The 23,870-nt window shown below is 39.5% G+C and overlaps 3 protein-coding genes across 3 annotated transcripts; 1 reads left to right on the top strand and 2 right to left on the bottom strand.

Annotated features, from left to right (window-relative positions):
* Window positions 1-481: 481 nt before the first annotated feature.
* LOC110056477 (F-box and WD repeat domain containing protein 10B-like) lies at window positions 482-14,794 on the top strand. Its single transcript, XM_020762957.2, has 13 exons — window positions 482-582; window positions 2,934-3,500; window positions 3,935-4,617; window positions 6,832-7,064; window positions 8,052-8,252; window positions 8,623-8,667; window positions 8,858-8,934; window positions 9,609-9,676; window positions 10,235-10,315; window positions 11,468-11,610; window positions 12,522-12,582; window positions 12,701-12,798; window positions 13,587-14,794. Exons 1-13 carry the CDS (start codon window positions 555-557, stop codon window positions 14,500-14,502), a joined length of 3,201 nt encoding a protein of 1,066 aa, XP_020618616.2. The 5' UTR covers window positions 482-554; the 3' UTR covers window positions 14,503-14,794.
* A 1,333-nt stretch (window positions 14,795-16,127) lies between these two features.
* On the bottom strand, window positions 16,128-18,762 carry LOC110059391 (QRFP-like peptide receptor). The gene has a single exon (XM_020766077.2). It carries the CDS (start codon window positions 17,780-17,782, stop codon window positions 16,904-16,906), a length of 879 nt encoding a protein of 292 aa, XP_020621736.2. The 5' UTR covers window positions 17,783-18,762; the 3' UTR covers window positions 16,128-16,903.
* A 1,501-nt stretch (window positions 18,763-20,263) lies between these two features.
* On the bottom strand, window positions 20,264-23,455 carry LOC110059408 (neuropeptide FF receptor 1-like). Its single transcript, XM_089290127.1, has 2 exons — window positions 23,321-23,455; window positions 20,264-22,063 (listed from the first exon to the last, which is right to left on the bottom strand). The coding sequence occupies exon 2, from the start codon at window positions 22,021-22,023 to the stop codon at window positions 21,148-21,150; it is 876 nt and encodes a 291-aa protein (XP_089146253.1). The 5' UTR covers window positions 22,024-22,063; window positions 23,321-23,455; the 3' UTR covers window positions 20,264-21,147.
* Between the last annotated feature and the right edge of the window lie 415 nt (window positions 23,456-23,870).

Below are 23,870 nucleotides of genomic sequence, written 5' to 3'. Positions count from 1 at the left end.
CCTTCAAATTCATTGTATTTCTTCACAACAAAAAATACTCTTTAAAGGTTGGAAAGGACTGAATGAAGTGAACGCGCGAAATCCATATGTCTGCTCTCACTTAGATGCGAGTTCTGAGAAACCAATGAACACAAGAGAATTTTTATTTTCCGGCTGCAAAAAACGTTTTTAAATATCCCAAAAACAAATTAAATAACGAAATGCCTCGTATTTCTCAGTTTCAGCTGCTCAAACCAATACAGTTTACGTTAATAACAAATTGGCTCAACGATTTTGGCGCGAAATTAACAATTGATCCCGAACTGCCAGTGGTTATTGACCGTCCACGGAGCTTATGTGTACAAATAACTTAACTGGAACAAAAACATTCCACTTATACACTCCTAATCAAGCTAAACAGTCCCATAGGACCCAGAATAACGATAAGGACGCCATAACAACTAGAATAAACAAAGACACTTTTATGCTAATCAATCAGTGATCGGTCGAAAACTCAAACGGAAAACACTTTAGGCACCGCATGCGATAACTGTTTCGCCGACTTCGGGACCATAATGGCAGCTCTTGAAGTCATTCCAGAAGGTATGTCCTTTGTTTTTCAATTCAATAATCATTTATTAACGAAGCATTTCACGCTGCTTTAAATGAAATTTAAAAGCCGTGGAAGTCAGTGGAAGGTACTTTTAACTTCTAGCTCGATCGCCGAACACTGACAACTGGCATAACTGTAATTTAACAAAAAGGTGGTATATTGATTTCATTTCTGTCTCAGTATTATAGAAATTTAGGCCGAGCTATTAGGTTTTTACGTTTTTGGCCGACTTAGAACACTGCCAGAGCCAGACAAACCACAATTCTCAAACAATTCAAATTATTGCTCATTCAAAGTCTCGAAAGCCACCGGTTGCCAGATCCAATGAAACCAACTAACATCTGCAAGTTCGGTAACACTTTCGTGTAAAAATTGAGTAGAATTAAAATACAGCTTGTAAAAACCAAGCATTTTGATATATTGAGCCGGACCATTTTTGATTTGCATTACTTTATGGGATGGAAAGAGCTAGCGGAGCCTAAGTCGAATATTCAGTCCTTTATCATGTTACTTCTTACTTAGTGGGTTGTCCAGTTGTCCCAAAATCTTCTACCACACTTTTACAATCAGTTTTGTAATGGCCAGGGTAGTTCAGCTGATTTTGACGCACTAACGAGACGAGAGCATTGAAGACGATTTTTTAACTGATTTCATTATCACTCCCACTCAGCAACAGATCAAACTACGGTATTAAAACGTCAGAATTGAAATCAGATGGACACCTCGATAACGAATCTGAAAAAATCAATATACGCACTTTTCTCATTAAAACAGCAAAACACATTAGGCACCCTCAATTGTGTTTTTTCTTAACTTTATCTCCGCTCTATCATAAAATTCATCAAAATGGTGTTATTTCTTTTCAATATGTCGGACTAATTCATTTTTAATGGACCTAAGTGAAAATAAGAGATAAAAATATTGAGTACCATCCGTGCGGTTATCATATAATCACCTACTTAACTTCCAATGACTTTCTCTTATCACAATACCTAGTCGTACCTTTTTAGCTCGCTTCGCTAGCATATCACGCTGCGGGCTTGGCCAGTCGAGAACCTTGTTTCGCGAGACGCGGTCGAGCCGGACTATCCTATACCATAGCATGCCGCCGAAAGGTACCGCCAAAAATGTGCAATTAGGCCTTTTCCGAACCTAAATTTAGCCACAAATCTGTCTATATCAGGTCAGAGACTTCGTAGCGTGAGCTTAAATTAAAAGGACTGCATTAGGACAGAAGACAAGGCTTCTGATTGGCTATTTAAATTGCGAATGTGGAACGATTGAGACACATGTGGATTAAACGTTATTCTGCTTTAGTGGTACGGAAACAAATGTTAAAAATTGTGACTCTACAGTCTGTTTCAAGTTTCTACTGATTTAACTCTTTCGCTTCTTGTTACCTTTGTGGTTTGTACCACATTGAGTTATTTGAGTTACTTCAATGGGTCTCAATTTAGCGGATGGTTTTGTACGTCCGTAACCTGATGAACAATGCGACGTGTGCATCTTATAAAGATTAAGAAGCCCGATAGATCGGAAACGATTTTCTTGTTTTATAATTTCCAAGCCCTTAGTGTTTATGTTGCCGCATTCTAAGTATTTCTGTTTAAACATATTTGACACGCGATGCGGAGTTTGCTAGCTATAAGCAGCCGTCACTGCTACAAATTAACTCAAGACATGCGGATAAGAATGTCAAATTAAAACGACTAAAAGTAGACAGACCCAGATACAATCAGTTGTCTTTGCAGTTTCTGACAGGCGTGGTTTCTCCAAAATTCTTTACTCCGTACTGCAAATAAACTTTTAATTACTACTTTAGACAGCACAATTGACATTTGTTTCTACCATAAATAAAGTTATGTTTGATAGACCGGAATGCAAGATTAGTGAAATGAGATTCTGGATGGGGTTTAATGACGCGATCTGAAACTGATAGCTGAGATCTGGAATTTGAAATCTGAGAACAGGAAGCTGAGAAATGCGCTGGAATTTTAACTTGATTTTAACTGATCCAGCAACCTATATCCAGGACCCCGTGAAGAGAGTGAAATTTTGTTCGTGATGAAAAAAATTTATACTTTTTCAGTGTGTCGAAATATGAATTCCGTTTGCTCCGTGAAGTCTGCAAAGTGTAGAGATTCAAATGCCGGAAAAACATACATGTATAATTTCATCTGTTTCTGTTTGGCTTCTATTATGCCATGCGTTGCTAGGTTACAAAGCCGAATGAAAACAGACGGTGACACAAAAGCGCTGTTGATGATTCCCCCACTGCGCTCTGAGTTAATTGATTAATCTATAATGATACATTGTTAATTTCTACTTGTTTTTGCTGTAGAAATCTTTTCTAAACCGAGAATGCGTCAACCAGGACGAGGTTCCAGCTTGTATCAGCTCAGTATAAGCAGAGCACCCGAACTTCGTTGCGTCAACAGCCCAGTGAAATCATGCGGTGTCTGCGAGGACTGTTGTTTAGGCGCGAAGTTGAATCACACCAAGGAATGGTTTTGTCGTTGTGGTGAACCAGTCAAAAGGAAGTACATTCTGGGGCTTGTTCAGCGTTTTGACTCTATGGATTTGCTTGAATATGTCACATCTCTGCTTCAATCTTTTCAGTACAAAGACTTCACGTACATGCGGTCGCGGAGCAAACCGAGTTTGATCGTGGACACTTCCAGTCCGCCAACAAACCACGCGTTGAACGAAGATGAATTATTACAGACTATTGACGATTACCTGGAGTGGTTTTCAGGGAGTACTTATTGGTCAAAAGCAAATTATTTATTGGGTTTAATGCAGTTGTGTGATACACATCTTCTACATATTTTGGCAACCAAGACTAGAGCAATGTGCGAAAGGGAACGAAGAAGGCAAAGAGCGGTGGACGATGGGTTAATCGATAGAGGTTTGTATCTGTTTATTTTCTCAATAACATAAAGCAAATAGCTTGTCTGGTTTAATTATTTTGGAGCGTTTTCGTAGAAATTGAGGTTCAACCTCTTCTTCTTCATTTTGATCGATGATTGCGTGACAGATGCGTGACATAGCCTCCCAATGATGTCATTTGAGACGCCTTGATGACGTCATGTTAAAGGTAGAGACTTGTCCAACATGCTTTATAAATTGCAAATTTCAACAAACATTAGGTTTTATACTGTCATAACAGACAACTGATCACATGTCATGTGTGTTGTGATTGGTGGATTTTCTTGGCTGTCGTTATAATAATTACCATTTTGCCTTCCAATAGCACATGAACATAGAAAATCCAAATGGAACTAGCGATTGCATTTTTGGCTGTCATCATTCTTAATCACGAGGTCTCTTCTCTTTTTGTAGAGGATGACGAGTACATGTCTTTGCACAGCTACGTGTCCGGGAGTGATGACCCTGTCGTAGCCAAGATGGAAAGTAACAAATCACCAGCCCCAGAATCAACGGCAAGCCAATCTGGATCTTCAGGCATTCACGACACTCATTCAGCAGAAATTCACTCAATCATCAGTGAAGAGCTTGAATTTAGTCGGTCCAAATCCCCAGGAGATTTAAGTACAACAAAATCACAATCTCACAGGAGCACACATTCTGCAGACATGCTTGGCTCTGACCTCCGATCTCAAGCCTCAGCAGGATATGTTGGAAGTCCTGTTTCTCAGTGTCGTTCTAGGTCTATACCACCCTCTAGGCAGTCTTCAAGAAGGCCTGCAAATGAAATGACAGATTTTGAAAGGGAATTCTTCTCCGAAGATTATATGTCAGGTGATGAAGAGGACAATGAGAATTTCATCAGTTCTTTGACTCAAAATGACTCTTTCATGCCTGATTATTTAGGTTCTGGAAAATATAAGGACTTTTTAAGGTGTTTACCAGTTCATCTGTCCAAGCGGATTCTAGGAATGTTGGACAAGAGTAGCTTGACAAACTGTTTGTGTCTAAGTAAACATTGGAGAGTTCTCGCTGAGGAAGTTAAACAAGATTACATGGTGCACCAGCTGATGACAGAAGAGATCATGCTTATGCAGGTCAGTCTTATCAACTGGGTTTTATAGTTGACCTGAACCCTTACATAGTTAACCCATGATGTGGATACTTGTTACACCAGGGGTACTTACCATTTACATGGGAAAACCAGAAATTCCAGTTGGAAAATCAAATGGTTCGTGCCATTCCGTTTGGGAAGCTTCTGAAAATATGGGCTGTGATTTGTGGTGATGCTATTTTTCTGCTCTTTTAAGTCTCTCTAACTGATGTGGATATACTTTATAGCGATTCCTTCTCTCGCAACGTGGCATTCAACTGTTTAATGTTTTTGCCTGAAATTTCCAACTGGATGGTTTCTGTAAATGGTAAGCACCCCAGACTATGTACCTGGAAACAGCTGTTAAATCAATATAAACAGCGGATTATATCTGCAAGTGAAACTTTCATTTTTCTTTAAGGTTCCCAGTCTCGTAGATAAACTAATCCTAATTTCTGGTCTAGTGGAACTATTAGTAGTGACTTGTTTTCAACTTGTATTCAAATACTTCATCTTCATTTGGCCTGGAATTCTACATGCTATTATCAAATTTGCTTGAGTTCCATTCATTTAAATGGCAATTAAGTTTGCATGTTATTAGTTAATGCATTTTTGATATTTGTCACTCTAGTCAATGCAGGTTTTCTTGTTTAGTTTGGAGTGTATTGAATAGCATAATATGTGAAGCAATCTGTAGCACTGAAATGGCTGGCTTTTTGGGCAACTTGTGATCACTTTGAAAGTAAGCCTATATACTGTCAGTTTTGATGACCATCTTATGCGAATGAGAAACTTGAAAATAGCCGGCATATATATTCCATTCAGTTTTCATGCTTTGTCATTTGACATAGGTCTGTTATCACTGTTGCCATTTGTAGGTCTTTATCGGCAGGTTTCTTTTGCAGGTCACAGGTCACCAAAAAATATGCGAAAACGTGATAAAACAGATGCATAGAAGTGTGTTCCAAGTGTAACTATAACAGCTCTTTTCTGGAAAAAAAAAAAAAAACCATACGGAAAATCAGCTGTGGCACTGAAATAAATTAAAAAAAAAAAGATCCAAAGAAAGCCAAGACTTATTTCTGTTGGAAACATAAATTCTTTGTAGGCCAGGAGGGCCTAGAATCTAGTCTGTCACGATGTGTCATACACGGCATTTTGATGCATCAAAATGGAGGGTTCTGTATGTTTAGCGAAACGTGGATAGAATTTGTAATTCATGTGACACATGATTTAGCCTTTGCATTTTTTTCTTGAAACGTGATTGCTTGCTTTTTTCTGTGAACGTGAAGCTGTTTTTCGAATTTTTCGTGATGCGTGAAAAGGCGAATTACTTATGAGTGAAATTGTTTTCAGAAGAGGTATATGGGACCCTCTTGTTTCTGTTTAGTACGTACCCGTTGTAAAGATTTCAAAAAAAGATAGAAATAAAACAGTTCAATTTGCTATCATAATGAATGATCTTATTACGGCAAAATATATCTAACACTACATGTCTGAAAGCTACATTTCAACCCATTTCGTACATATACCACCCCTAGAAATCTTTTCATTAAAATTATACAGTAAAACATTTTTAGTTGAGGTTTGTTGCATGGAAACATCGATAAACCTCTTATGAATCTCAGGTAATTCTTACATCACAAGTTTTACTGAGTGCTTTTTGATTGTGACCTGTGACCTGTGACCTGTGACCTGCGAAAGAAACCTGCCAGGTCTTTATAGCCGTAAATCAAGAGTTTTATGAATAGGGCTTTCTTAGACAGTTGAGCAATAAGGACGTTGATCAGGATGCTTGTAACTTTTGATTGAGCATAAACCCTGCTTGTAATTTTATCTTGTTTATCTTGGTGCCCTTTATTTATGTCTTTGGGACAATTTTTACTGCAAACAGTTAAATCCCCTTTCAGTGGTGGCTGATTCCTTATAAAAGGACAGTCACACCACCCCCTTTAAATTCCTTAAATTCCTCGAATTCCATGAATTATTTCAAACAACTAATTTTTTTTACAATCTAGATATATTTCTGTATTAGCTCTGAAAATTACATTCTTATGGGGTTAATATTGCTAATGTTTCGTTCATAGTAAAATGTGCAAAAACTTGCCAAATTTGCCTGCAGTACTACCTTAAATGTATCAACATTTAAAAATAAGCAGTATCAAAGGTCAGTCACTCAAAGATCAGACTCTTACTGTGTTGTCTGATTTCTATTCAGGGAGCATCAGCCAAGGGTATGAATCCAAGATATGCTAAGATTGTGCCTGTTCATGTTCCTCTGGATCTCGACGAGAACACCAAAGAAGTTCTCAACCTTGGTTACAAAGCACGTAAAGATGTCAAAAGTCAAAATCTAAAGGAATGCTATGAAGGAATTGCTACCAAGGAAATCAGAATGGAGGAGAGGAACATCTACTGTGGTGCATATAATGTGCTGGTTCTTCAGGACATGTGGGTAGCTTTATTTCACTTAGAAGAAATAATTAAATGTATCACATTCAAACATTTTGACAGAAATGCTCTTTGAGTGTTACGCATCAGAACACTGTTTAAATATGAATTTTAATGCATGTATCATCCTTGTAGATCCCATAGTTACATGTATGCTCTTGTATTATTCATTGACTGTAGCTATTGTCACTCCAGTTTTCCTCTACAGTTAAACTAGGGTATCCCTGATTGTAATATGCTTACAAATTCTCTTTTCCTTACATTAGAATGATGTGGTAGTCATAAAGTGAAATAATTTTGCTAAATCCTTGAGCAGTTAAAACTGAAATTAAGATGGATCTAAAGAGTTCATAACTTGTTCATCAATAATTGGGCATTTGTGGGATGCCATTGTTGTGACATTAGCTGACAAAAAGATGGTAGTATTAAGCCATCAAAGAAGAAGTGTTGAAAAAAGTCTGGAAACTGTTGCCAGCCACCCTAAGTCAAGTCATGAATTTTCCTTGGATCAAAACAATTAATATGAAACATTAATTGAAACATATATGATCAATTTCTGTTGGGAATGCCCTCGGGGGAGGGAACTCCCATATAAAAAGGGCAGGGGTGCTTGTTGGAAATTTTGAAAAGAACCCCTAAGAGGTACCAAGATCCTGTTTTGTGGGGCCGGCGTGGCTTAAAATGTTTTTCACCCCTAACGGGTACCAATTCTAAGGCAACACCTTTTCTCCTGTCATATTTTTTTGGCTCAATACCCTTAAAGGTACCGCAAAAGCTCCCGCTGCAGACTTTTTGAGGCTAAACACCCTAAGAGGTACCAAAACTGCCTTTTTAAGCCGTAAAAAATACGACGAGCACCCCCGTCCTTTTTATATGGGAGCATCAAAAAGTTTGAAACTACCTATCTGGTTTCATTAACTAATTAGAATGCCATGAGAATTAGTTATAACTACCCAGTAATTCTAACATGGTAAATACACCTTGCAGAGAGGATCCCAACCGATGTGCAAACTATAATGGAGGGCAACTGGTTGTGTCTGGATCATATGACAGACGAGTTCGACTTATAGATGCTTCCACAGGCAAGTGCAACAGGACTATTCAAGGCCATGCAGGATCTATTCGCTGTGTTTATGTTTCTGAAGAGAGAGGAGTAGTATTGAGTGGTGGCTATGACACTTCAATAAGGTACATGTAAATGTCCAATAGGTATTAAATACTGTATGCAAGAAAATTGTTTGAAGTTTTTGAACTTGTAGCCTAGGTGTGTCCTTGCAAACATCATAACTGATTAATGACTGAGTGACTGAACAACTGACTGACTGACTGACCGACTGACTGACTGACTGACTGACTGACTAATGGACTGACTGACTGAACAACTGACTGAATGAATGACTGTCTGACTAACTGAATGAATAACCAACCAACTGACCGATTGACTGACCAGTGGACTGACAGACTGACTGACTGACCGATCGACTGGCTGGAGGGTCATTTAAGTGAATAAATCAATCTTGCATTGTTTATATTTAGTAATCTTGGTTTCTTTTCTTAGATGCTGGGATATAGGCAGAGGAAATTGCAAGTGTATATTCAGAGGGTAAGTCAAGTTAAACTTGTCAACAAAATCTGTAGTTCAATAGTGCTAAACTAACTTTTGAAGATTGTCTTTATTTGTGTACATGTAATATAAACAATAGCCATGTGGTTTTATTTCATTTAACTATCAGATAAACTTATCAGATATCCACATGATAACTTATTATAATCACATTTTGAATTTTTTCCAGGCACCGGGCCACTGTTCTGTGCATTGCTCTTCATGGAAATCACCTGGCTTCTGGGTCCAGGGATAAAAGTGTTAAAGGTAAGTGAAGGTTATGTAATTCCATCTTCCTTGCATTGTTATGAAACAGCTACATCTACCTATCTATCTTTTCTTTTGTTAAGATTCAAGGAATATGAAGACTGTAAAGTACTTCATGTTAGTCTTTAATCACAGTTACTAGCTTGTATTTGATTAAAGTACCCTTGCTATTCCGTATAATTTATGTGAAAATAATTAAGCAAAAAGTAATTAACCTCTTGGTTTCCATTCTAACTGCACGCACTTGGCAATGTTTTACATGACTTATTCTCTATCTTGTTTGAACACAACTTGGGCAAGAAACCTGAAAGGAAACTTCTTAAAATTGAGGCTTCCAATTGGCCATTTCTGAGTTAACTTGTGCCTCTGCTTTAAAACGAGTCTTCAAAACCTTTGTTGTAAAAATAAGTTTGATTTGCATGAAAATGAACTCCTAGGTGGAGCTCGTTTTCATATGAATTGTTTTGCTCTTAGACTTGTTTTGACATAGAGGCAAAAGGCAACTCGGAAATGGCCAATTTTCTTTGACTTCAACTTTTTCACTTGGCGTAGACTATGCTTAGTTTGTCAACTGAAGAAATTCCTTTCACCCTCTCTCTGGAGAAAGCCTCTAACAAGTAAGTTAAGCTGCATAAAAGAGACTTGTTTTCTTAAAAATTGTTCTTTTAATATAGTGTGGAACTTTGCTACTGGCAAGTGCCGGCGGACCTTTCGTCATAGACACGTGGTACAAACTGTTCGTGTAAGTAGCTTTTTGGGGTCTGTTTGCTTTCTTTTCTTTTCTTTTCTTTTTTTTTTTTTTTTTGAAATTTTGGATTGTTACTTATAGAAATATTTCCTAGCAACCGATAATTGTCGTGACTGAGCACAATTCTTAATTATTGCAGGCAAATCCTACTTGCACAAAGCACACAAGATCTAATCTTTGGTTAAGCATGTGCTGTTACTTGACAAATCATTAATCCTCATTTTATGCAGCGTTTTTGATTTTTTTTGTCGAATCGGAAAGTTGCTCAAACATACATGTAACGATTGTAAGTTCCGCCTGGGCACCTCTTGAAGCTTACAGACCCTATTGGTATCCCTTATGCTATCTTAGGTATTTCTCGACCATTCTATGGCAGGCTGGCAGTTCTAAAATTTCCCTAGAAATATATCTTTTGACCAAAAAATGAGCTGACCTAAAAGTTACCCCAGCCGATTGTTTAATAACTCTTCAGTTTTCCAAGGTTTAACTGCATTGTAACACATGCAAACAGCCATTTGCTAAACGGTTTTCTACCTTCCTTTTTTCTTGTAGGTTTCTGACACTCTAGTTGTTAGCGGATGCGAAGGTGGAAAAGTGAAAGTGTGGGACATAGAACAGGCGTCTTTACTCAAGGTAAAATAACAATGAGAGATCGATATGAAGACATGATTGATCATCACAGTTATGCACACCGCTTAAGCAGTTGAGAAATTAAAACCTGAAAAAAACTTCAGGCCTGAACGGGATTCGAACCCCTCTGCGACACCAGTACAGTGCTTAACTAGTGAGCTATCAAGGCGATTGGGAGCTGGGACTCGTTTCTCGAAAGCCCCGGAAACTTTTCGCGCACCCAAAGCTATTTTTAATTTGTCTGTATCTAAAAACAGAGAAGTGTATACGCCTGAAACTTTTTGTATGAAGGGAATCTCTGTTCATATTAAGAATATGTGAATTAAACAGCTCTGTAATCATAAGGTTTGAGATTTCGCCATGACTTCCCGGGTGCGAAAACTTTTCGGGACCTTGGAGAAACGAGTCACTGGTCACGTTGTGAGTTCGTAATATACCCGTAGATGACGAAGAATTCGGCAAGAGAGGATGAGGAGTGAGAGAGTTCATCCTCCACATAGGCCTTATTCACAGCGTAATCCCTCTAAAGCTATTTTTAGATCACTCTCGGTTTCGGAAATTCCCAGAACGGTCTAGAAGCAGCCAATCCGGTGACGTGGATTTCGCTCACGTGGACAGTCTAAGCAGCTTAACATGCGTTTTCATTCTTCACGAAACAATCCATGAAGTGTGCGTGATAACATTACCCTCAGAAGAATTGGGAACCATGTCTAAAAAATAACTTGAGGGAAAAGGTCTATATAGGAGATTAACTCTCTCCCCTTCATCCTCTCCCTTCATCCCTTACTTTTTCTGTTGTTGAAATGTTTTACTCTAAAGAAACAAACTAAGATAGTTACGTTGTAATTGCGGTGAAACTTCCAACTTCCTTTGGGTTTTGATCAACTTAGTGGTACTTACGAACGCAAAACGCGCGCACATGTCACTGACGGAAAGCGCGGGAAATGTCACTAAGCAATTCATTGTAGTTTTGCACCTGAATGACCTAAAAGAAAGAAACGTGATGTAACGTGACTTTAAAACAACTAATACTGCTATAGTAAGTAGATGCTAAACCAAACCTTATACAACCGGGATTTATTGTAGAAAGTGACTGAGGAATTTCTGTATTCCACGACTTTTACTAACTTATGTTTGATTGGATTTTGTTTCCAGTCCCTTGACGGTCATCACGGAGCAATCACGTGCGTGACGTTTGACGAGTATCACATCATCACTGGCAGTTTAGATTGCTACGCTATGGCATGGAGCTCTATTGGAAAACACAAAAAATGCCTGCAGGCATTTAGACACCCGAAGTATGTTAATTCTTACTGTTTTTTTTTTTTTTGCACGTTCCATTTGATTCTTCGTAAGAAGGAGAAGTCTGTGACCTGAAATAGTCAATGTTGTCGAACGCGTCACCCTGTCGAATGCGTTACCCATTTGGCCTCTTTCCCAATGGTCCTTAGGGCTCGTCACGCAATAGACTGTTCACAGCTTCTCTGTTAACGCACGCGAAAGAAAAAAACGAGCGAAGTGAGTGCGAAGCACGCAGGGGTGGAGGGTGGGCTATTTATCTCGGTACCCGCCCCCTACCCAGTCAAGTCTTCCGTTTTGCGCTGGCGTCCAGGTCTCTTGGGATTTTATCCGCGCGTTCAACGAGCGAATAAAAATACGAGAAAATAGAGGGCTGTGAACAGTCTAGTCACGCAATATTTCCTTTCCCACCTCGGAGGGGAACTACTAAGGGGGAGGAGGGGGAGACTACTAACCATTAGACCTCCGCGTCTCTTACATTTCCCTCGTTTTGTTGTCTCAAGTTTTAAACGGAGAATCTTTGGTACCGTATGAGGCCCCATTAGGGAGAGCGGAGTCTGGGTATCCCACATTCCGTTAATTTTTGGCCAAAATATCCCTTTTCCATTGATTCCAATTGCAAAATAAATGATTTTCCAACTCGATATCCCGGTTTATCTGATATAAATATCCATATCCCATTAATTTTCCTCACAAATATCTTGTATCTCGTTGTTTTTTTTTTTTTACCAAAATGTCCCATCTCCCGAAAACTCCTAATAGGGCCTCTATCCTGTATTAAAGACTTCACTAAACACCCTACTCTATTTCCGACGCAGGAGGTAAACTGAGCGCTTCAACGTTGGTTTTATGTTTTTTCAAGAAAAGTTCTCAATTTAGGTGTTCAATTTTTTTAATCTGTCCTTTTCAGGGAAGTGCTATGCCTGGAGTTTCTTTACTGTCGAGTTGTAACTGGCTCCGCGGACGGAAAGGTTAGACTTCAAATCTTGTTGGTCTTCAAACATTAGATCGCTTTTATATTGCGGTGCTTGTATTAAGATTTACGCTGGATTTTTTCCTTATTATTATTTTCCTTTTTTTGTGTTTCAGCTACGCATCTGGAATCTTTTAAACGGTGACTGTCTGCGAATTATTCGTGGAAACAGTAAAAATGACCCCATTACAACAATCAGAGCGTCAGGGGATAGGTAAGTTGTTGTCAGCTCCAATAATGATCGATTTTTCTCCGTGGCTCAAGCTCCGTCCACACTACGGCGGAGAAATTTGAAAACGGTGTTTTCACTTTGAAAACACATCAAATGTTTTCCGTCCACATCACACTGGAGAAATTTGAAAACGGTGTTTTCACTTAGAAAACACATCAAATGTTTTCCGTCCACACTACGTTGAAAAAATTTGAAAACGCAACAATCACCGGTCATTTGGGATTTCTGTTTGAGGAAAATCCCGGCAGAGAAATCACTTGATTATCGTGACGTCATCGTTTTCGAAAAGCTCCGTTTTAAAAATGTCTTCCGTCCACACGAAAACACAAACCCGGCGTTTTCAAATTCCTCCGGTTTGAAGAGCGTTTTCGAAAAGCTCCGTTTTCGTGACGGATTACATGTAGTGTGGACGGAAGGCCTAACCGCAGAAATAAAGCTGCGTTTTCAAATTTCTCTGGGGTAGTATGGACGGCGCCTCAGGCATATGCGCTTAAATTCTCCCCGTTAATACTGTAAGAACGCACTACCTTCAGTAAGGAGAAGCTGTATTAAACATCACAGGCTTAAGACATCGACAGAGCAGGAAAACTTCGTAGTTCTCGTGCTATTTTTGGATTGGCCTAAAAAGAATCGAACATTATTTGTGGACGTCCACGACTGATTCTCGTGTGTTCGGTGTCTTTTTCAAATGCGTTCTTGTTTTGAACTTCTTACCAAAGTATTTTTTTTTTTTTTCTCATCCATACTTTTTGTTTTTAAATCTTTTTCAGGATGATTGTCAACACATTAAGCAATCTTCTGATTTTCAACTTCGAGGCAGTCCTGTGGGATTTTAACTTGGAACCCGAGCGACCGGAAGGACTGGGTAACCTCAACATCTACGCCAAGACTCCACCTCGCAGACTGGCGCGTTCCCACGTGCGTGCGCACAAGCTGATGCGCGCTGACACTAGAGACAGTCTGCCTTCCCGGCCTCCTTCACGGGTGAAAACACCTACAGCTTGTGACCTCAACGTAACTTTAGCTCCACCAAACAGCCTGCCCCTAAGGATCTCAAGCGCGCCTCCACGAATTAAGCACCAAGAGAGTACCATAAACAGCATGAATGCACATGTGCAAAGGATTTTAAAAGCTCACAAAGAGCAAAAGACTCGTCCCCAGTCTTCGCCGGCTCTGACTTCTTCCTGTAAGTCACGTGGTTTGACAGAATATGATATACCCCCGACAGATGTCGATGGAGATCTTAGAGCAAGTATGATTATCACGAAAGTCACACGCTCACCTCCTAAACCGCCATCGTTCCCAGAGAACAGACGTTCTCAGGTTATAACGCGTAGTCGCTCAGCGCCCGCGTATCGCACGCAGGTTCTACCGCCAGGCAAACGCGGTTGGACTACGTCTGCGACTGAGCCCCTAAAAGCGCCGGAGAATAAGATCATGATGAGCGCACAACAAGCGCGGGAAAAAATCGCCACAATGCGACCGCGCAGTGCGCAGGTACAGTCAACGAAAGAGTCGATTTCAGTCAATCCGGTCAAAAGCTTGTCATGCTTAAATTTGAAGACTTACAGCAGTCAGTTGCAGTTTGAACAGAGCTTACAGCAGGGATCCTTGCGTGACAGGGGAGGACGCGTCACATCGAAAGGCACTCATCGACCAAAATCTTGCATTCCTTGTGTACGGTAACACAATACACTTTACTGTCCTGGAAAAATCAGAATCTTGACTCGCCTCAATCAGCTAGAAACTAAACTTCCTGCTCACTTCTGTAAGAGCTGTCGACGAGACGAGGACAGAAGCGAGGCGAAGAGAATTCAACATGTTACTTCTAATATTCTTGCTTTGACAAGCAAACGCTTAAGTACTGATCCAGAGGTTCGAAGAAGACGCAGGCCCGCACGCCGCAGTTTCTGTTTTTATTTTTGTATCGAGTTGACAAGAACGTTGAAACGTTAGCAATAAAAATTATTTTATTTTATTTGATGGAGGGACTTATTTTAAGACGGGGGAGTCTCAAAACTCCGGGTGATGATTGGTATTATTTCAAACCCTAGGATTACGGTAAAAATATTAATTGGTAGGGCATTGGAACCTTCCCGAGCGACGACCCGTAATGGCGAGTTTCTCAAACTATACGTGAAACCTCGTAGGCGATAGTGACCAATGTTACCCTTTCCTTTTGATTTGTGTCCATTGCCGTCAACCACCAATAAACAGAAACTCCATAAAACATGCTGATGTAAACAATTTTATTATCAGCAAGGAAATGGTTCAAGATTCGGATTGGCTTCCTGAGTGGTCCAGATTTTACAATACGGACTACTAAGATGGACCGCTTACTGATTAGTTTCGGCGAGTTTTTCTCAGAAAATTCTCAAAACATTTCTTCCTACATGTCTGGAGGATAATTTTCAACTAAACGTCCACGTAAACGTCCTGAAAACACCAATCTATGCTTACCTTCAGTGCGTGCGTTTGCGAAGAATGGATGCATGAATTTATTCAAAAAAAGTCCCATTAAAATAATGGTTGGTTGAACTATATTTTTGATTACTGATTTTGATCAAATTCGAACCCCGAACCGCTCGCTCGTAAAACACCCAACCTATTTCGGACTAAGCCACTAGGATTTCAAAACTTAGCTTATTCTCTTGCACATTTCTGGAGAAAAGAGGCAAGCTCACGATCACAATCTTTCTTGGCTCTCACTGAAACATCCGAACGAGTGGGTGGGTTCAGGCGTATGTACGTACTTTTCTGTATTCTTGATAGGGGTATGTTGGCTGAATCTTGAAACCGTCAAGAAATACGACAATCTCTGTTAACGACAAACCTTTAAATTTTGTCCTGAACTTAATCTACAGAATATTAATTTTAAGCTTGCAAACTTACAGATTACGACTATACCATTAAGTAATCATGTCAGATGGAAGAGGACTCTGTTCCTAACCGAGCGGTTTCCATTTTCAAAGACGTCAAATCTTAAGAGGCAGCGTGGCTGAGTGGTTTAGGGCGCTGGTGTTGTAATTCGGAGGTTCCAGGTTCAAGGCCTCCACCCTGCCACCAGCGGGATTTGTTTCTCGGTAGTCCCGAGTTCAAATCCTCGGTCACGCTTTTGAATACCGGTAGCCAACTGGTCTGCCTAATTCCAGTTGGGATTTTTAACTATGTTACGTTCATTTGAAATGTTTGTTTTCTTCGTTTCAGTGACATGCCTGTAAACTAGCTAAGTGCATGACCACTAAAATGAGATTTACATTTTTTTGTCTCCTTTTAAATGTTCGCGCGATTTCTATTTCCTTTTCGTAGCGTTTTTCTTTTGTTTATTTATTAACCACAACTTAGTTAGAGTACATAACTCGAACTTCTTACTTTAATATGAGCAAGACCTGCGCGCATTGTTCATTGTTTTTCAAACATGCTTATTACATCATATCTATGGTATGTTGTTTTTCTGTTTGCTGGATTTCTAAACTTCCAGATGTCAGTTGACAACGACCTGCCGAAAAATACGCTTTATTTTGGACTAAAATCCATTCCTTGGGTACTTTCAATCCGATCAAAATTCCGGTTTGCATCTCCAGAAATTTCCAGAGGGGAATATGGGACATTCTCGCAATTTGTGGAATAGAGGACGACCTTGCGAGGTATAACGTTTGGTTTCCATCACGGAATTTGCAGAATTTTTAGCTGAATAGTTTTGGAAATTTAACAATTTTCGGATTTTTCAGAAACTTTCCGAGAAGATTTTTCAACAAAAAATTTTTGGTCGAATGAAAAGCAACCCATATCTCACAACAACGTGGAATTATTTTCTGTGAACACTTTCGAAATATTTGTTGATGTTGCAATGGTGGCAAAATTTTCTTGCCACTGATAAGGACAGCGAAACTAGCAGGACATAGAAATTGACTAACTGCAATTTAAGTCTGTTTCTAAGAGAGTAAGTGAAAAACTAGTTAGTTATCACTATGCACTGAACATTATACCATGCAATTGTAATATGAGCTATTTACATTATCAAGAGACTATGTCTATACGCCAACGTTTGTTTTTGTTGAATACCCAGGACTTGCAAGATTGGTAACTACTTGCTCTTGCAGCAAGGCACCATTGAAGCGACATTCTTCCTGAAATGCTGGCTATAAAAGCTGTACACCACTGGATTGAGACTGGAATTCAACAGCGCACTTGCTTTAGCTACGGAATTCACTGTGGCGCGCCTACCAGGAATCACGGGAGTCAGCAAGCAAAGCACTGCCGCAGGGGTCCAGCACGCGATGAAGATAACAGAGACTGAGATGAGCATCTTTGTTACTTTATGCCTGGACTGTGAAACTGAGTTTGGATAGGAGACTGGCACGAGAACGACCGCACGCAGACGCAGAATTATCCGCGTGTACAGGTATCCCATGATGGTTATTGGCACCAATTCATTGCAAAATGCCCAAAACAGGTAAAACGCTCGAGATGTCACGTGGTTTGGGAAGTTGTCCACACACATTTGATTTTCTGCATCGTAAGTCGACACTACGAAAAGGGGACTAACCAATAGGAGCGCTAGGACCCACATGATTGGCACCGACCACCGCGACCGACTCCGACTGAGCTGTTCCAGGGGATGTAAAGTGGCGTTATAACGCTCAAAAGCTATCATCACCAGAAGAAAGGTCGACATCAAGGCCGCCACCCAACCCAAGGCCCCAACGAAAACGAACTTGCAAAGCAGGTCTCCAGTAACACCGCTCGGCTGCTCGATAAAGTGGCTCAGAATGATAGGAGGAATGAAAAAGACAGCGACCAGTAAATCAGCGATGGCCAGGTGGAAAAGAAGCCAGTTGACAGAGGTTTTCATCGCTTTTTTCTTCAGTATTACGGCACACACCAGGAAATTACCTGCTATGTTAAAAATTATCACGGCGGCTACAGACAGCAAGAAAACCAAGGAAAAGGTCGATATTGCCATCCTTGAGTACAAAATCAAATTTGTTTCTCAAAGTGGGCTTTTTCTGTAATAAGAAATATTGACATAGATAAACTCTTAACACCATGCAGCATCAGACAAGTTATTTGCATAATATCATTTTTAAGCAAGTTCGAGAAAGGAGGAAGGATAAGAGTATTCATCACCCATATAGGACTTAATTACTCCTGAGGTGATCCCTCTCGTGTTATTTTCAGACATGGTACCCAGTTCTTTCGCGGACAATTTTACCACCTGCGTTGCGTGGAAGTTTTCGTGGACGAAGGAAAGGCGTGCAAAGCATTTTGGGCAGTCCTGTGTCCCAGCATTGTAGCTATTTGTAGATCCTCCTGCCATTTTCCAAACTGGAAGTGATGTAAAGATAACTTGAGAGAGATTACCTCGTGAATAAGGCCTACATGGGAAATATACTCTCATGCCCTCCATTTTTCTTTGTTGAGCAACAGCTAAATATGCAATAAATTGCGATTCATCACGATCATCAAATAGTGCTGCATGTAACCAGTGCATCGTACCCTGTTCGATGTTGAACGGACTAGAAGACTTCCCTATTCTTTTCACATATCAACTGGCTTCTATTCAAAATTAAAAAGATACACTATACTGTTATTTTTCAGTTGTCAACTGGTAAATCTTGACTACTCTAAGTTCGCGTTAAATCGTGTAAAATTTCACTACGACGAACATGTTTCAAGCGAACTAGTTTGAAGCCGAAGACAGGAATGCAAATTTCAACGTTGTTTGGAAGGTTTTGTTTTAAACAAATCAGTTTGTTGCCATTTTACAGCTTAAAAAGATAAAAAGAAAGTGACATCGCTTACTTACTGCGTGCATAAAAAATCAGTAGTTTTGTAAAATCGAAATACTTACGAATTTATTTTGCTGTCTCTGTTTTGTGCAACCCAGTATCTCAGTAAAGGAGAAGCGAAGGTCGAAGATTTAGTTTTAATTTGATTTTTCTATCCTGCAAGACTTCAGGTGGCCTTTCAACTTCACAAAGCCGAGTCATCAGCTCATATCCGAAACAATTTGTCAAAAAAAGACGGAAAGCAATGACTTACCAAAAGGCAGAGCCGGGCAATTTATTGCACAAGCTGCAGAACATATTGGCTTCTGAGTTTCTTAAGCGATTCTGTTATATACAGACATTTTTTAAGTTTTTTTTTTCCTGTCTTTTGACGAATTGTTTTGAATTTGGGCGTAAGATTAGCCATGCAGTCATTTAGCAAAACAGATGACCCTTATGTGGAATCATTAAAAGGCAACGCAAAGTCTTGAACGACAGAAAAAAACAAAGTAAAACTGAATCGTCGGCCTTCGATGATAACTCCTTTATTGAAATAATGTCATGCAGTTTTAGTTAAGAAACACAGTTGAACACAGAAATGAGGTGATTAAGTGTACAAGCTGTAAAACATATTGACCTCTGAGCGATTTGTTATATACAAACAGTTTTAAACGGTGAAAAACCACAAGCAAAACTCTCACCTTGGATTTTTCAGAAGGCCATCACTGTTGTAAACACCACCGCGCAATTGGTCTTTGTATTTGTAGCAAAGAACAGTTCGCAATATCTTTAACAAGGATTATAAACTAACGCTGACGTAATTCTTCCACATCTAAAAACCACAGGCGTATATTGATGCAGCTTATGGAGCTCAACATAATAGCGAGTCTTACCTCTCATCTATTTTCCCCGGCCTACATTGTTATGCAAATATGAAAAGTCGTCCATGAAAAGATCTCCCACCCCCCAGTACGTTTCTTTGTGTTCTTTTTCATTGGCATAGGCGTGACATACATTCCTTATAAGCTATTTTTTAATCATACGTCAAGTGAAACCCAATTTGGTGATTTGAAGCAGTTTTCATTTGAGTGTCGAAAAGTAATTGGTTTGCACTTACTACGCTGCGCGATTGGCTAAAAACTCTCGCGCCAGTTTAATTTTTATCCAATCAGAAGTAAAACCAAAGCCATTCGTGGCTTGTTTGAATGCGTTTACCCGCGCTTCGCGTAAGCCACATGTATTTGCTTCGAGTTTTGAGTGGCTCACTGTATTTTCTATGTCCTTTGTGATTGGCTAGAGCAATCACTTTGGTTTTGGTTTCACGACACGCGTAATTTTTTTTTTCTTTTCTCTTTCCTTTCCTTTTTTTATTTATTCACAGAAAAAACTTCCAGTAAAATAAAACATAGAGTAAAGTAGCTACCATACAGCACTTTGAGGATTACAATAGATAAACAAATAAAGTCGCTACTACTTAGAAATTTTGAAAACATGAGAAAATTGACACAAAGTAAGTAAATTAATTTGTCTTATTGAGACGTTGGAATTTGAGGAGATGTTTCTTAAGATGTCAAATTTTCTCGGTCGACAGTCCAATACCCAGGAGTAATTATTGTCCGCCTTAGCAGTTAGCGTTTTTGTTGAGTCTCTGGGGAAAATCAAAGCTTCAAAAGATCTGCTTGAGAGGGTGGTTTAATTAGTCTGTGATCATTCATTCGGTATTTATTCATTTCATCTTTGATAATTCATTCTCTCGGTATTATACATTGCTTTTAGTTTAGAACATTTTCAAAGAAGTTTTTGTCCTAGCTAGTATGTATAGTAGAGCTGTGAGACCTGATTTACGGCTTGACTCGCTCCAGTGGAAGTTTATTCAGGTCTCTCTCTTTTTCTTGTACCTATGAGACATGTCCTTTTCCGTTATAGGAACTCAGTCACGGTACTTATTTTGGCCACCTACAAAATTATCTTTAAATTGAAGGAAACCTGAAAATAATTAGTTTACTAAGATAGAAAAACACCAAAGAGATAATAATAAACCATAAAGGAACAAGGATGGTTAATGATGGAGAAGATTAACACAGATTGAAAAATTTAGCCTAAGCTTTTTAAGATAGCTCAAACCATGACGTAGCTCCTTTAACTGACGGAACATTAAACTAACTGAAAACCTAACAAACGAACTGTTCACATTATAAGGCAACAAGATAGAATGGAGTGTGAGAGAGTTAATCCCGCATCACTCACCGTTTGGGAAATGCCGGTAGGAACTGGAGGATCTGGTTAGAGCCAATTCTCAAACGGCTTTACACGCACTTTATCCTTCACGAAAACATTCACGTAACGCGCGTACCAACATTATCTGCGGAAGAACTGGGTACCACCTCTAAAAATAACTTGAGAGAGATTATCGTGGGAGCAAGGCTTATAGGGGGGATTAAATTTCTTATACCTTTCATCTTCTCTTGAAGCCGATCATCATTTTAGATTTGCAAACAGGACTCTAAAGGTTTAAGCTCATCATGATCAGCAAGTATCTGATTAGCTACTGGAGTGGCGATTATTTCATTTTCTGGCAACATACGAGTGATGCGAGATTCTTCCTGAACTGTTGACTATGAAGCGTGTACACCAGTGGATTGATGCTAGAATTCAACAGCGCGCTTGCTGTGGTGACGAGGTGAATTGTAGCAAATTGCCCGCCAGGAATCACGGGACTCAGCATGCAAAGCATGGCGGCAGGGATCCAACACAGGACAAAGATGATGAAGACTGAAATGAGCATCTTAGTAACCTTGGTTCTGGAATGTGACATGACGTTTGCTGAGGAACCTGGCACCTGGACACGGCTGCGCAGACACAAAATAATCCGCGTATACAGGTATCCCATGATGCATATGGGCAACACTGAATTGGCAAATGTCCAAGCAAGTGAATATGTTAGATCCGTTGCATAATTTGGATAGTTCTGGATGCAACCTTGACTTTCTGTATCGTAGGCCGATACTACGAGACCAGGCATTATCAACAAGATGGCGACGATCCATAGGGATGGCAGCAACCACGGTGATTGGCTACGTCCAAGCTTTTCAAATGGATGTAAGGTGGCGTTATAACGCTCAAATGCTATCACCACCAGAAGAAAGCTTGAGGCTGAAGCCGACGCCCAACCCAGAGACCCGCCGAAAATGAACTTGCAAAGCAAGTCTCCAATAACGCCGCCAGGTTGCTCGATAAAGTGGCTCAGAATGCAAGGTGGAATGAAGAAGACAGCGACCAGTAAATCAGCGATGGCCAGGTGGAAAAGAAGCCGGTTGATCGAGGTTTTCAGTGCTTTTTTCTTCAATATCACTAAGCACACCAGAGAGTTACCCGCTATGTTGAAAATTATTGTGGCGGCTAGACATAGTACGTATAGAAGAGTGGTAGTTGACATCACCAGGATTCAAGTTTGAGTCCAAAGTTGGATTCGTTATCTGTGTATATAAAAAATAAGGTTAAAAAGAAATTAAACCCCCGAACAGGGAAAGTACGACAAACAAACGTAAGAGAAATTTGAAAACCCGGCTATAGTTTTACGGTTAGGCTTACCGTCCACACTAATCCGGAGAAACTGTCCACCGAAAACGGAGCTTTTCAAAAACGCTCCTCAAACAAGAGGAATTTGAAAACACGGAAAATGATGACGTCACGATAATCATGTGATTAACCCTTCAGAGCGGAGAAACGTACGAGGTTGGCCTTTCTACCGTCGGTTTTAATGCGTTTTCAAATTTCTCCAGTGTATTGTGGACGGGGCCTCAGTTCCAAACAAACAACTAGCTAGCAAAGCAGCATTTCAAAAGCTCTTGTCCTGATTTTCTCGATCACAGTTTAATTTTCTGACATATGGTTTTAAAAATTTAAAAGCGATAGTCTTTCTATTTTTTGTGGCTAGATAGGTGAGGAATTTGACGACCTGTACTCCTCCGGATCAAAGTGGATTTAAAAATTTTGGCTTTCAAAACTTCTCATTTCCATTTTCGGCCAATGTATTAGGGCTCAAGACAAGGGATACTAAAAGGGACGGGAGACCCGGAGAATTACAGGGAGAATTTGAAATTATGGTGAACTCTTTCATTTACGCTCAACCACATTCGTTGATACTAAGTATCAGCTGATTAGTGAAGCTGACATTGAAGTTTTAATTAGTAGATGATGTGCTAAGTGAAAAGGTCATTTTTAAAGTATTTAACTAGGACTGACACATTTCAAACTCTAAGATTTGAAGGTCGAAAATTATTGCAAGAGAAACATAAATAAATAATTTCCATTTACAAGGCTAAAGGAAAAAGTTAAAAGTAGAAAACCGAACGTTTTCGACACTAGCTCATCTTCACTAGGTCACTTACCTTGAAGATGACCTAGTGTCGAAAACGTTCGGGTTTTTACTTTTAACTATTTTAGCCTTGTAAATAGAAATTATTTCTTGGAAACAAAGCGAATACTATCGACAGAAACATAAATATCAGTGGAACGCGTTATTTCATCTCCATAGCTAAAAAAATATCATGAAAGTCTTGATAAACAGATTGTTACTTATTCAATCGATAAAAAAGCTCAAAAAAGAAAGCAGATTAGATAATAATCAATTTAGCTACTTAGCAATTATACTCTTTAACAAAACACAAGTAGTGATGCGTCTGTGGAATTGAGAATACCTGTCTGTCAGAAGAAAATTGCACAAAACTGACCTACATTCAGCCTTCGGTGATTACATGGGAATACCTGCTGGAGTACATTTTTTTGTTAATTTCCGTGAATTTTTCATTTCAATGCAAATCTAAATGCGGCCTTAAAAAATCAGATATGTGATTACTGCCAACGTTTGCTGAAGTCGATCTGGTGACTATTCACCGTTACGGACAGGTGACAAGAAAGAATAAATATTAACTGCCCTGATGTACCGTCATACTCTCATAACTAGAACTACAAGAAATATATGACAACCAGCGAGGAGATTTTATTTTTCGAGCAGTCTTGAAACAAAAGACGACAAAGCAGCCTCTTCGTTTGCAGCTACGTGAATCGTGTCTTCAATGTCAAATGTGTGTAAATTCACCTGTTTGTATTTTCTTCTATGTGGGCTTAAGCATGCATTTTTAATCAAGAAAGCTGTTTATAGGAAAAAATGACAAACAAATACCAGAAAAAAATATTACATGGTACGTACGCCGGTTGCACTGAATTTGACTGGCCTTTTTGTAAAGATGGCCAAATGAAAAGTGCAATATTTCGGATGTC

This window comes from Orbicella faveolata, unplaced genomic scaffold, assembly GCF_042242905.1.
Source record: "Orbicella faveolata isolate gen_17 unplaced genomic scaffold, um_ofav_v1 contig_2, whole genome shotgun sequence".
NCBI classification, from domain to species: Eukaryota; Metazoa; Cnidaria; class Anthozoa; order Scleractinia; family Merulinidae; genus Orbicella; species Orbicella faveolata.
This window is presented reverse-complemented; position numbering and strand designations above follow the sequence as displayed.